This window comes from Petaurus breviceps, unplaced genomic scaffold, assembly GCF_028583685.1.
Source record: "Petaurus breviceps papuanus isolate PSGF00001 unplaced genomic scaffold, PetGlider_PUasm1.0 350, whole genome shotgun sequence".
Taxonomy (NCBI): Eukaryota; Metazoa; Chordata; class Mammalia; order Diprotodontia; family Petauridae; genus Petaurus; species Petaurus breviceps.
In genome coordinates, this window is record NW_027186199.1 from 1,670,322 (window position 1) to 1,685,007 (window position 14,686).

Sequence of the window (14,686 nt, forward strand, 5' to 3'; positions counted from 1 at the left end):
AAGGACTTGTGGGGCAGGGGTAGGGGAGCAGTCCCACTCCGTGCCAGGGCTGTTTCCCATAGGGACTTTTACTAAAGGTCTCAACTCACACAGATTTGTGATCTCATCAATTTGTAGGGTCCCCTCCAGTGATGCAGATCGCAGCCCATCCATGCCTGTCCACCCCCTTTCTGAAATTCTAGTCCTCCTATAAATGTGCCACGGGTGCTTTGTCCATGGTACTAGAACCCTCTTTGCTCTCTCTCCCATCTGTTGCCCTCAGCACATGGTTAGTCCATCTATCATCCATTTCCCTAATAACATCCTTAACTCCTGTTCTCCAGAGTCCCCTGTTTGTTTTGTATTACAGCTTGCTCACTTCTATGAGACACCTTTCCAATGCTCTCTGTATTTTAGTACAGAAGCATTTATTAACCACCTAGTGTGCCAATCACTGTACTAAGCACGGAGAATACAAAGAAAGACAAAAGCTATGTCCTGCTCTCAAGGAGTCTAACAGGAGAGACCCCATTTTAAAAGCAACGACGTGCAAAGAGATATCCAGGATGAATGGGAGATAATCTCAGAGAGTAGGCACAGAAATTAAGAAGTGTCGGGACATGTTTCCTGTAAGAGGTGGGATTTTACTGAGGCTCGAAGGAAGCTAGGAAAGCCAGGAGGTGGAGACAAGGAGGTAGGGAATTCCAGGCATGGGGGACAGACAGTAAAAATGCCCTGAGTGAAGACATGCAGTATCTTGTGTGGGGAATAGCAAGGAAGCCAATGTCTCTAGAACACTGAGTATGTGGAGGACAGGAAGATGTCACCAAGCCTGGGAAGGTAGGACGGGGCCAGGTTATGAAGAGATTCCTATGATATTCGTTATTCGTTTTCAATTCTTTGGAGACCATTGTGTTCCACTGAGGCCATACTGAAGGTATAAACAAAGCTGACAGAACAGTGGTATTTAAAAGACAGGCCTTTGTTTCTAGGGGAAGTTTAAGGTCATTAAATTTCCTGAGGTCTGCAATTTCCTGAAGGCAATTCAGCCACTTTCCTCTTCATGTTCAATCCTGGACCCAGCTTGTGCATTTTTATTGCCTGCTCCATGCTGACAGACAAGCTCTATTGATTGTCCATCCACCTGCATTTCATAGTCTGGGAAACAGACACCCCATCTTTATCCAAGGTAGCTAAAAAATTCAATGTGGTCTTAGACTGGATTAAAAGAGTGGGGGCAGCCAGGTGGCTCAGTGAGTAAGAGCACCGGCCCCAGAGTCGGGATGACCTGGGATCAAATCCGGGCTCAGACACTTAGCACTCACCCAGAAACACCTGGCTGTGTAACCTTGAGCAAGTCACTTAACCCCAATTGCTTTAAAAAAAAAAAAAAGAGGAATAGTGTCCAAGATGACAAAGTAGTAGTCCTATAGTGGTCTATCTTAATCAGACCACATCTGGAATATTGTGTTCACTTCTAAACCCCTCAGCTGCTACTAAGTGACACAGTCGATGGAGTAATGAGCCTGGACTCAGGAAGACTTGAGTTCAACTCTAGCCTCAAATACTTAATGGCTGTGTGACCCTGAACAAGTCACTTAACCACTGTCTGCCTCAGTTTCCCCCTCTGTAAAATGGGGGTAATAATAGCTTCTACCTCCCAGGGTTGTTGTGAGGACCAAATGAGATAATAATTGTAAAGCACTTAGCACAGTGCCCAACACATGGTAATGCTATATAAATATTATTATTGTTATCTATAAAATGTGAATAATAATAGCACTTGCCTCCCAGGGTTGTTATAGGGATCAAATGAGATAATAATTGCTAAGCACAGAGCCTAACACATAGTAAGCATTACATAAATGTTAGCTATTTTATTAGATGTGGTAGGACACTCCATCAATGAAGTGAATACCCTATCACAGGAGATATAAAATATTTTTTTTCCTTTTTTACCCCAAAGAACAAAAATCAGTTTCCTCCCCCTCCTACATCAGAAAAAAAAAAACAAGTAAAGCAAAGCAAAACCCCTGTAATAAATATTTACAAGTCAAGTAAGACATGTCATATCATAGGAGGCACTTTGACAAACCAGAGTGTGTCCAAAGGAAGGTGACTGGGAAATCTTGGGGACTTCCACCCACATCCCAGGAGAATCACTTAAAACGGAGTCTTAAATGCAGAGAGGATTTGGGACATAATAACTATAAGCATCTGAAATATTTCAAGTATTTGACTGATGGTCATATGGTAGAGGGATTAGATTTGTTCAGCTTGGGGCCCAGAGGGCAAAGTGGAAACAATAGGTGGGAAGCAAGAAAAGGGAGATTTTTTTCAACTTCATATAAGGACAAGTTTCCTACCAGACAGAGCTTCCAAAAAAGTAGATGGGTTGTCAGAAGCTTCAGTGAGCTCCCTATCACTGGAAGTCTTTCTTAATGAAGGCTGAATGACAGCTTTGGGGAGATGAGGTAGAGGGGACTCTTGTTGAGGGAACAATTGAAACTCGGAGGTTCCTTTCAGTTGAATGAATCAAGAGCTGGTCAATGATAATGATGCAATCTTGGGCTATATTTAGAGAAGCAGAGAGACCAGAACTTGGCAAGGGAGAGGACTATCTGTCATACTTTGTCTTGGTCAGACCACATCAAGAATATTGTGTTCAGTTTTGGGCACCACATTTCGGAAGGACTTTAATAAACTAGAGAGTATCCAGAGGAGGGCAGCCAGAATGGTGAAGGGCCTTGAAATCATGCCACAGAAGGATCTGTTAAATGAACTAAAGATATCGACCCTTCAGAAGTGAAGATTTAGTGGAGGGAAGATGTCTGTCTTTATATTCAAAGGGCTTTCATGTAGAAGGATTAGATGTGTTCTGCTTGGTCCCTAGTCAGAGGTGGGTTTGTTTTTTTTTTTTTTAACTTTTTCATATTTATTCAAACAAGTACAACAGCTTATATTAAAAGATGTCTACCAGTAGCTTCTTAATGATTAATTTTTTTTCCCATAATTAATTTTCTTTCTTGGTTAACCATGTCCCAATTTTCTGAGTCAACAAGCATTTGTTAGGTGCTTACTAAGTTGTACCAGGCACTGTGTTACACCCTGAGGACACAAAGGAAGGGGGACTCTTGCCCTCATAGTCTAATAGGAGAGATAACATGCCACTAACTAGGTTGGGTAGGGATAGGGCCAGTACCTGGAATTTCATTGTTATAGAGGAAATTCCCTCTACCATCATAAATCGGTACTTTTGGTTTGATTTATAGTCTTAAAGATTTGCCTCAAGTACTAAAAGGTCAAAGGGTAACATAGCCAGCATGTGTCAGAGATGGGACTTGAGATTAGGTCTTCTTGCCTATAAGAACAAGTACAAAATAAACAGAGCATATTGGAAGATAATCTCAAAGCAGAAGGTATGAGTCTGGTGGGTTGGAAGGTTGGGTAAACAGGAAAGGTCTTCTGCAGAAGATGAGATGTGAGTTCCCATCCAGGTCTGAATCAATGATCCTACGATCCTAAGTGCCTTACCCAGGATCAGAGAGTTTGAAAGCAGTAAAGTTGGGGCTCCAAATCAGGAGCAATGGGTAGAAACTGCAGAGAAAATAAAAACAAAAACATCCTTATGATGAGAGCTGTCCAGAACTGGAATGGGTGACCTTAAGAGGTAGTGGATTTCCTTCTGATTGGAAATCTTTAAGCAAAGGCTGGATTAATTAATCAATAAATGGGATAAATTGTATAAGAGATTCTCATTCCGGTTTGTGTTTAGCTAGATGGCTTCTGTGGTCTCTTTCAACCTTGAAATTTTGTGATTCTAGCTGAGAGTCTATGGTTTTGTTATCACTGCTTTCTTTCTTAAGTGTTCATTAACTATCCCTTGAATTCAAGAATTACCCTAGTACTGAAGTCAAAATTATTGAGTTAGAGTTTGAAGAATGAGCCTTCTTCCCCATATGGAAAACCAAGGTGACACTTTCCTGTCTCCAGTTATGTGGCACCTCTCCTGGTCTCCATGTTTTTATCACAAATTAGCAGCACATTCCTCAGCTCTGTCAGGACCCTGAGATATAGTTCATTTGAGGTTGGTAACTTGGATTCATTGAGGAAAGCTAAGGGCTCCCTTATGGGATTTCAGTTTCCTGTTGAGAATTTTCATTCTGGGGGTGGCCAGGTGGCTCAGTGAGTAAGAGTGCCGGCCCCAGAGTCCGGAGGACCCAGGATCAGTTCCAGCCTCAGATACTTAACACCCACACAAAAAAACTGGCTGTGTAACCATGAGCAAGTTACTTAACCTCAATTGCTTTAAAAAAAAAAAAGAATTTTCATTCCATCCTTTTAATTTCAAAGATTAATCTCCCTGGAAGAGAAGATAGAAATAAGAGCAGAGTCATTCTCTCTCTTTCCTGTTATCCATGATCATCTTTCCATCCACCCACAGGTTGCAGTCCTATCCTTTCTTGCTCCTCCTCCTCTTGTCACCATCAAAACTAATAAAGTGCTTTTTGTTGTCTCTAGTATCATCAGTCTCAGCCTCATCAAAGCTGTAGCTTTCCTGATACTGGATTTGTTTTTTTTTGTTGTTGTTGTTGTTTTTGTTTTTTGTCTGTCTCCCTATCTTGCCCAGGATGGAAATCCACTCAAGGATCCGAACCCAGTACTGATTAACCCAAAAACTTTGACCTGCTCCATTTTTCTCACCTGGGATGGTTTCCTTCTCCTTAGGCAACCTAGTGTACCTCTATTCTCAGGGACTCAGGATATTGGCAATGGAAATAGTGTGAACACCCACTTGACTTTAGCTCTACTGTAGCTCAGAACTCCCAGATTCAAGCAATCCCTTCAACCTCTTCCTCCTGAGCAGCAGGGACTATGTGTAGCTAGGTGGCACAGTAGATAGAGTAGTGGGGCTAGAGTTAGGAAGATCTGAGTTCAAATGTGGCCAGAAGATTATTGATCATATGATCCTGGGCAAGTGACTTAACCATTGTCTGCCTCAGTTTCCTCAACTGTAAAATGGGACTCATAACAACATTTACCTCCCAGGGTTGTTGTAAGAATCAAAGGAGATAATTATGATAAAGCACTTAGCACATAGTAGGCATTATATATAAACTTTACTATTATGTGCCATCAGACCTGGTTCCTAATACTACTCTTATAGGACCTTACTATTCCTTTGTTTCCCTGCTTGTCTTCCATTCTTTAGTGTATATTTCCTTGAAATCTGATTTCATTGGTGGGTTTCCCAAGCAGCCACATCATTCTCTTAAGACAACTTCCCTTTTTCTTCATCTCTGGAGTCGTTTATGACTATATTACCAGAATTTCTTTCCTGAGAGCCTTACATCTCTCCTGAGTTGATCTTCCCTTTAAAAGTCTCAGGTCATGGAATTCTACCTTTTCCCATTTCGGAATTCTTTGAGCCCACTCTCCTCCTCATCTACCATGATGGTAAAAGGTAGAAGCCTCCCAAGATTTCTATAATTTTTGCATCACTCACCATATAATTAATATCTCTATAATGATTCTCACAGGATTATGATGAGGATCAAATGGGATAATGTAGGTAAATGTCAATGTGAACCTTAAGACTCTTCCTTCCCTCCCCCTTTGTATCCTTCAGCAGGTAGCTGAAACAATCATAAGGCGTGCCTACTTCCTGTTGGCAGACCCAAGTGTCCTCTCTCCTGGATGGGACCGATGGATCCTCCTAATCCTTCTCCTTCAGGAGGTTCCCCTCCACCCTCCATGGAAAAGGCCTCATCCCTATTGCACAGACTGAAACTCCTTTTCCCTTTGCTTCTGTTTCTGGTTCTCCCACTATCCATTTTCCTGGCAGAGGTCTGGATTCCCTTCTGCCTCCAGGGATTCTTTCCCTTTTTTGTTTTCCTCATCTTGTCAAGGAATATCAGTCTCCCAGATAAGTCAGAAAGGAGAAAGGCCTTTGTTTCTCTACCATGGAAATTTCTTAAACTGATTGAGTCAACCTCTTTTCTTGGGCCCCAGGGCTTACTTCAAACTGTGCTCTCTATATGGAAATCATTGGCTCTGTGTATCTGAGCACATGGAACCTCCATTTTCTGTCCTATGATGACCATGGCCGTAACTCCCCAAATCTCTTTTTTCCTTCCTGGGGCCCTTGGCTCCAGTCCCTCCCTCCCCCACCCCATTTCCTCTTTGATCCTCTATTACATACCCCAGGTCACAAGGATCTCTCCAAGTATTTATTTGCCTGAACATAACCCCTTTGCAAGCCACAAGTAGTCAGTCTTCCCTCCACCCCCTCATCATTTTCTTTCCATCTCTAAATGCCAGAAAGATGGGGAAATGAAAAGGTCTAGTAGTTAAATTTCCTGGGACTTTTAACATAAAAGAAATTACTTAAAGTTGTTTGATATTGACCTTGCAGTGAAACTTTTTTTTTTGTTGTTTTAGAGTTAGTTGTTCTATGAGAACCATGGCAGAAAGAGGACGGGGTGGGGTCAGGGCCTAATAATGAGCCAAAAGAGAAAAAGTCCCATTTTTTGGGTCAGCTCCTAATATGGGATCTAGTCTTTGTGAGCCCAGAGCTTGGGGAAGCCTAGGTCATGCACGGCTTATATCTGTGGTAAGCTTTAGGTAATGATTTTCCCATAAGGCAGACTGGGAGGCTCATTAGCTCCTAAAACACCCTAGCTAGTTCATATCTCCCCTAGGCCAAATTGGCCAGCATGATTCCTCTGAGAAGTCCAGACTCTTGCTCCTGCCTATATCCTGTTTATTTTCCCAGAATTCCATGCAGGAAATCTGGAGCGGCAATCTTGGGTGGCCCAGCCAATTGGAAAGTCTTCCAACTCATGGCTGCCTTTTGTGCTCCAACAGAGTCGGTTAGGTGGAACAGCATTGAGCCCAGAGTCAGTAAGACCTGAGTTCAAATCCATCCTCAGATACTTACTGGCTGTATGACCCTGGGCAAATTATTTAACCTCTGCCTCAGTTTCCTCAACTATAAAATGGGAATGATAATAATAGTCATGTCCCAGGGCTATTGTGAGGATAAAATGAGATATTTGTAAAGTGCTTAAAATAGTGCTTGTCACCCATTAGGAGCTTAATAAGTTCTTGTTTCCTTCCTTCCACACTTCCCACTTACCCTCCATCCAGCTGTAAAATAAGATAGACAATGCAACCAAATCAATCAGCCAATAAGTATTTATTAAGTGTATTTATGTATTATATTATATAATACATAATTATACATGATATATAATTATATGACATATAAGATAAATACTACAATTAAATCAACCAGTAAGTATCTATTTATTATATTATATAATATATAAATATATGTGATATATAATTGTATGTTATATAAGATAGACAATACAATCAAACCAATCAACCAATAAGTATTTATTAAGCATATGTATTTATTATATTATATAATATATAATTATATGTGATATATAATTATATGATATATAAGATAGACAATACAATCAAATCAATCAACCAATAAGTATTTATTATATTATAAAATACAATAGATGATACAACCAAATCAATCAACCTATAGGTATTTATTAAGTGTATTTATTAAGAGTACAAATACAACAACTAGAACAACCCCTATTTATAAAGAGTTTACATGTAGGCATTGTGGCATAGTGGACAGAATGCTGGACTTGGGAGTTAGGAAAACCTAGGTTCAAAATCCACTTCACATACTTTCTAGCTGTGTAACCCTGGACAAGTCACTTGGCTTCTTTTGACTCATCTATAAAATGAAGAAGTTGGATTCTGTGGCCTCTGAGGTCCCTTTTCAAAAGCTCTAAACCTATGATGCTATGAGACAACTCTCTCTCTCTGTATAAACATGCACATGTGTATGTATATATGACAACTATATGTGCAAAGTACTATATATACATATATAGTATATGTGTATACATGTGTCTATCTCTGTATTTCACACATAGACCTGCCAGAAAGTAACAAAGATCTCTCTTTCATTACGCCTTCTCTAACCAACATTTTGCACAAATTCAGGAGGTGATTGCCTCCAGAAGACATGCAAACGCAGCACCATCTTTGTAGTTCCCTGGAAGCTTATCCTCACCCTCCTCTCCTCCTTTTCCAGCTCTCTATGGTTCACGTTGCCAATTCCTGTGGCACGTTGGCTAGGACATACCCCCTGTTTGCTATGGGACAGGTCTTTGGTGGGGAGGGGGAAGAGAAAGAAGGGAGGAGAGGAAGGAAGAGGCAGGTCCTTCTCTGAAGCTTCTTGTCTTGGCGCTCTTGACGGGAACAGGCTTCTGTTCATCTCTAGTTACCTAGTAATCTAGTTACCAATAAAAAAGGCTTCTCCAAAAGCCCCAAACCAGCAGCTGTTTTTAGCCTCTTCTCTCTTCTCTCCTGCTCAGTCACTGACTTTCTCTTATTTTTTTAAAATGTCTAGGGGCGGCTAGGTGGCCCAGTGAATAGAGCACCAGCCCTGGAGTCAGGAGGACCTGAGTTCAAATCTAGTCTCAGACACTTGACACACTTACTAGCCGTGTGACTTTGGCCAAGTCACTTAACTCCAACTGCCCTCCAAAAAGCAAAAAAGAAAAGTCTTAAAAATCATCACACTCATTTCCTGCTCCTCTTCAAATCAATTCCCCCCTGCCCCATGCCATCCCCCACCCTCTAACTCAGGCCCCCTTCCTCAGAAAAATATTTAAACAAAATAATCCACACAAAGTTTATTGAATAGAATACAAAATTTACTCCTCTGGTAGTTTCACCTTCTGCCCCCCAACCACATGAGGGAGGGGATATATTTCCTTATCTCTTCTCTGGAGCCTTCATTGATTTTTCCAGTGCTCAGAGTTCAACTTCCTTTTAGTGATTTTTAAAATTTACATTGTTGTATGTATTGTGTATATCATTTTCTATGTTCTATTTATTTTTCTCTACATTAGTACATACAAATCTTCCCACATTTCTTCAAATTTCTGGTATTCATCATTTTCTTACAGCACAATGCTACCATTTCCCGATCCATAGACACTCACTTTGTTTCAAGTTCTTTTCTGCCACAAAAAGTGTTGCTATGGATAGTTTGGCATATAAAGGACCTTTGTTTCTGCCTTTGACTTCTTTGGGGGAGCATATGTTTAGTAATGAGATTACTTAGTCAAAGGAGATGGACAGTTTAGTCACTTTTTTGGTGTGATTCCAAACCAGAATGCAGAACCTTTGGACCACTTCACAACCCCACCAACAGGCCATCTGTGCACCTGCTTGTGAGTCTTCCCACAGTCTGTCCAGTATTGATTGCTCGTATCCTTTTTCCTTTTTTCCTATTTCCATTGAATGAGGTGAAACCTCAATGATTTTCATTGACATTGGATTCGTGCTTTTGCTAGGAAAAGACTGAACTGTCTTCTGATTAATTCATAGGATCGTTGGCTTGTAGAGCTGGAAGGGACCTCAGAGGCCGTCTACTCCAGTGTCCTCATTTTGAGGAAAATTGAGACATAACAAGATTAAGAGAATTGTTCAAGGTCACATCAGAGGAGAGCTATGAACCAAGCCATTCTCGCTATCGAACCAGTGGATTCCACTATAGATTCCACTGCACTACAGCTGCCTGTACTATTAACTAGGTTTTATTTTTGTTTTTGTTTTTCCTGTCCTTCCAAGTCCAAAGATCAGTCTCTTCAGTAAAGAAAATAGGAGTGGGTTTACGCTAGAAGAGACAGGGTTGATGAGATCCCAGTTCTCTCCTGTTTTAGAGGTCAGGAGGAAGGTCAGCTGATCCCCTTACAGGGAATGGATGGCCCTTCAGGGTTTGCCTCCCCGCAGTTTAGTAGCCCAGGGTCCAGAGGCAGGCTCTGAAGGGGCTGAGTCAGGGAAGGGAGATAGTACCTTGATTCTTCCTTTCCTTTCTTCTGAGAGGTGAGAAGCAAGAGGCAGCATTACTTCCCTATCAGTCCTAAGAATTCTTTGCAACCTCTCAGGTCTGTCCTGGAAGAAGTGGGAGAGAACACTAGCCTCTGCTAGAGGGCCTTGGCTCCCTGGAATGCCTCTGTCCTTTCCCTACTCTTATCCCTGCCACTATTCTTTCCCTCAAAGCTTTGTCCTCCCAAACTCCCTAGATTTTCCTGAGTGGAAGGTGGTGAACCTGTGGCTAGGGCACACCAGGAAGGACTGAGGTCGGCCCCTTGATCCCATCCTCGCATGCTCAGATCCCTATCCTGAGTCATGAGAACAAGAGGTGCTGCTCTGGAGGGACTGGTTTCCCCATTCTGCCCAGGGAGGCCACATTTCAAGGGTCAGGAGAAGTGGGGCAAGGGTCCTTGTTCTGGCACTAACTCTGGGTCTCCTATCCAAGGTGGTCTCTAAGGTCGGACACTATGAGCTAGTGGGATTTGGGTTCCCTTTGATTCTACCTCAGCTCAGTCTTCATTTCTGTGTAAATTGTATGTGCCTTCCTCTGTGATATTGAGCAAACCTCTTTCTTTCTCTGAAAGCCTCATTTTTCTCCTCTATAAAAGCAAAGAATTGAACTAGATGGCCTCTAAGGTCCCTTCCAACTCTAATAAACCCCCTTAGGAATTTTTTTTGGGTGGATGGGGGGTTTGCCCTCAAGCCTTCTTTCAGCCTCAAAGTTTATATGGGTTTTCTATAAACTGTATCTTCAATCTCTAATCCAGATAACTCAGCAAACATGAGAACATGAGGCCAACATCATGGAAAGTTTTATAACTGGTCTTGGGTGGGGTCAGCTTGGCGAACCAGGTTCTGCCTTCTCCCCCCCCCCCCCCCCCAGCTCCAGGAACCCTGGGACCTCACCCCATGGGCCTGCCTAGACAGGCCTGGCTGGTCTAAAACCAACTCAGGACAAGCCTTCCTCTCTAGGCCAGGCTAAACTGGTGGTCCTTTAGATAGGAGGGACCCAGTCCTACTAAGTCTGTCAGTCTTCCTACCCACTTTCATAGACACTCAGCATCTGCTCTTTCACTCCTCAGGGGGAGAGATCCTTATGGTTTGGCAGGGGGATCATGGGATCTCATAGCATCTCCTTCCCTTCCTCTGCCCCCAGCTCTATGCTTCCTGGCATAGCCTGAGTCGTGTGTGGACTGAGCGCCACCGGCATCTCGAAGAACAGCTCCAGGATGCCCTCAACTACCAGGAGGCCATGCAGGCGAGGCCCCCTCCCCTCCTTCTCCTCGTCACTTCTCTACTTACCCTCCCCCAACCTTCCCATTCCCCTGTAGCTCCCTATTACCTCCCCTCCCTTGTCCTCCCTGCTCCAGGCCTGGTCCTTGGGTGAAGGGAGTCTGCTGTGGGTTTCCTGGGAGGTGTGAAGCCTACAGTCCTCCTGCCCCCTCCCTAGGCCAGGAAAGAGGTTCTAGATTTAGTGTGACCCTCTCTTTTCCCTTCCCCAGAGGCTCCTTGCTTGGCTGGAAGGAGCTGAGTTACGGCTGGGTCAAGACTTCCGTGTGGGGGGTACCTTGGAGTTGGCAAAGCAGCAGCTAGAAGAGCTAAAGGTGGAGATGGGAAGGGGCTGAGGGTCTGGAGAGGCAGGAACTGGTCCCTGGGGGTGTGTAAGTGCTGGGTGGAGAGGAGCTGGGAGCCTGTAGGAGCTGTATAGAGGGAACCATGTAGGGGCTGGGGGTGGACCGTCTGATGGACTGTGGGAGTTGGTAAGATCTGGGGCAGCAAAACAACTGAGGCCTGAGTTCTGACCTCTCTCCTCCAGGATTTCAAACGAGAGCTCTATCAGAGCAGGGTAGAGGTGGAAAGTTTGAGGCATCGTCCTGCCCCAGGGGGTCCAGAAGACCCCAGTCCTCCACCTCTGCTGGGGGACTTCCGGCTACGCTGGGACCAGTTGGAGCAAGAAACCGGGAGTCGGCAGGTGGCAGCAGTACCCCCCTCTTTGTCCTTTTGTTCCCCCCCTCACACCTGTACTCCCCAGCTGTATGCCCCAGCCTCAGTTCTCTCTGCCCCTGAATTCCTGAGCTCCTACTCCCCCCCCCCCCCTCCCAGGAAGCTTTGTTTCTGGATGGGCCTTTAACAGAATGGATGTGCACATGTGTAGAGCCCTCACTAAGGTCTTACCCACAGGCAGGCCTGGCGTGGGTAGAGACAACCTTGTGTTCCTTAGTACAAAATGGGCAGAGGGGTAGAGAGCACCAGAAATTAGAAAGAAAAGGGACAAAGGACAGTAAGAGACAGACCAATACTGGGACCCAAACACAGTGAGTCTAGAAAGTAGGGGGAAGAAGTTGGAATTACCTAGAACAGCTTAGAAGCAAAGAACAGTGGCCAGGATCCACAGGTTGTGATATATTAAGGGAGAGTAGAGTGACTGCACTGTTAGCAGTGGGTTGAGCCTGAAGCTGAAGTTGAGAACCTGGGCCCAAGAAGGCAACACCCACATAGGGAGCCCCAAGGAGGGGAGATGAGTCCTGACCCAGAGGGTGGGAGTCTGTGAGGATGGAACCCTGGGTAATGCTATTTTAGGATACAAATGGAATGAAATCGAGGAGACCATTACCATTCTGTGCCCAATTTGCCCATAAGAGACAACAGCTCAGAAAGCATAGGACCAAGTTCATGGCCATATATTGAGGGCCAGGGAACAAGAGATAAGAAGGATGAAGGGCCTAGAGGTTCTTGGCTGTGTTCCTGAGCTCTGGGGAGATTAGGGCATGACTGGGGGCTAGGTAGCTTCTAGGTATGGGGACAGGAACTTGTCCCAGGAAGGAGGCCCTTGAAGGACTGAGGTTCCTGTCATTTTTTTTATCCTTACCTTCCTTCTCACAGCAACAATTGGAAGCTGCCCTGCTGGGCCTGGGCCAGCTGCAGCCACAGCTGGAAGAGTTAGTGCAATGGCTGGGTCACACAGCAGAGCAGCTTCAGGGAGCACCAGCTGTGGTCAGCCTGGATTTGCCCAGCTGTGAGATCGAGCTGGCCAAGCTCCAGGTAAGAGACCACTAGAAGCCCGGCACTGAGAGCACAGCTCCCATCTTGGGGGCTCCTCTGGCAGAAATCAGTCATCAGAGAGAGTGTGTGGGGGGGTAGAAGTTGAAGGAGAAATCCCTAGCCTGGGACCCCTGGGCAATCCTGGTGCCTTCCCCCAGGTGCTGCAGAACGACGTGTTGTCCAGGGCACAGACCGTTCAGTCGGTGAGCGAGGCAGCTCAAGGGCTGCTCCAGGCAGGACTTGGGGAGGCTGAGGCAGGACTTCGGGCTGCACTTCAAACCCTGGACCAGCGCTGGGAGGCCATTCAAGGAGAGAGTCAGAGCCGGCAGCTGCAGCTGGAGAACAGCCGGGCCCAGGTGAGTCAGGGTCCTGCTCCCACTTCCAGTATCTGTGGCCCCTGGGACCTGAGACTGCATGGAATGATGGGAAAAGCCTGCCCTCAGCTCTGCCTCTTGGGACAAGGCACTTCTCCCCAGGGTTTCCTCACCTGCAAGTGGGGGTGGTGGTGTGACAAAATGAAGTCTAAGAGCCCTTCTAGCCTGGATATTCTACAATTCTGTCTCTCCCCCCTTTCCCTCTGCCCTAATCTCAGCCCCAGCCTTTTTCCTGCTCCCACTCCCAACCCTGATCCTTCTCACACTGTCCTCTCACACTGGTCCTTCCTCCCCTTCCTTTCTTCCCATCAAGACTGTGACTCAACCTGCAGTGACCACGGGGTACCTTGGAAAAATGGGGCTGGGCAAAGGCTTCCGCATGTGCCTTCCTGCCTGACTCAGTTCCCTCTCCCCCAGTTGCAGGATGTCGAACTAGGGATGGCAGAATTGCTTCAGTGGCTGGAGCAGGTGGACTTGGGGCTTGTTCTCATCAAACCATCCTGGGGACCCCCAGACCCACCCCAGGAGAGACTGGCTCGGCACCTGGTAGGACTGGGGGCTGCTTAGCCTAAAAACTCACTCCCCATTCCCTGCCCTCCCATAAGAGGTCCTCCCTGGGTCTCTGGCCTCCCTGAACCAGGTCATTTTTGAGGTGCCTCAATTCTACCTTCGAGTCATCCAGGGACCATTGTCTTTGGCTCTTATCCCTCTCTGAACCTTCCTGATTTCAAGCCTGCTTGGTTCTCTGGGCTCAGAGACCTGCCAGTTCCTAATTACTTCACCTTTCTTCTGTCTCAGTCACTCTAAATGGAGCTGATTCAGACACCTACTCCCTTCCTAGTGGGGTGCCCTGGGGCAACCTCTCTGAGCATCAGTTTCTCCAGCTGTAAAATGGGGACAATATGCTTGCCAGTAGGACAAAAGCCCCTGCCTCCTGGGATTGGCATGAGGTTCAGATGAAATACTGTATGTAAAACATTTTGCAAACTTTAATGTTACATAAATGTCCGTTATTATTAGTAGTCCAAGGAGTGTTAATGATATTTCTCTTTCTCGATTGTGTCTGCACACTCCAGTCCTCAAGGGTGTGTTTGCTAGGGTTTATTTAAAAGAAAATATTTATATTTGATAAAATGTAAGCTTTCTGAGGGCAAGGATTATTAGGGTTTGGTTTTTTTTGTCTTTGTGTCCTCAGCATCTAGCATCTGGCCTGGCACAAAGGAAGGTGCTAAATAAATGTTTGGTGGCTAAAAGGGACGACAAAACAAACAGATTCAGGACTAACAGGAGGAAGTGTGGCACAGTGAATAGAGAACTGGCCCAGGAAAATCTGGGTTCAAGTTGGGCCTTGGACACGTCAGCTGTGTGAC

The 14,686-nt window shown here is 45.0% G+C and overlaps 1 protein-coding gene across 1 annotated transcript in view; it reads left to right on the top strand.

Annotated features, from left to right (window-relative positions):
- LOC138168021 (microtubule-actin cross-linking factor 1, isoforms 6/7-like) overlaps nt 1–14,686 on the top strand; it is a 66,607-nt gene that overhangs the window by 6,914 nt on the left and 45,007 nt on the right. Inside the window, exons 10-15 of the mRNA XM_069096983.1 lie at nt 11,057–11,227; nt 11,403–11,504; nt 11,717–11,872; nt 12,784–12,942; nt 13,101–13,298; nt 13,734–13,862. Of these exons, the coding sequence (XP_068953084.1) occupies nt 11,057–11,227; nt 11,403–11,504; nt 11,717–11,872; nt 12,784–12,942; nt 13,101–13,298; nt 13,734–13,862 (915 nt within the window). The remainder of the gene's footprint in view (nt 1–11,056; nt 11,228–11,402; nt 11,505–11,716; nt 11,873–12,783; nt 12,943–13,100; nt 13,299–13,733; nt 13,863–14,686) is intronic.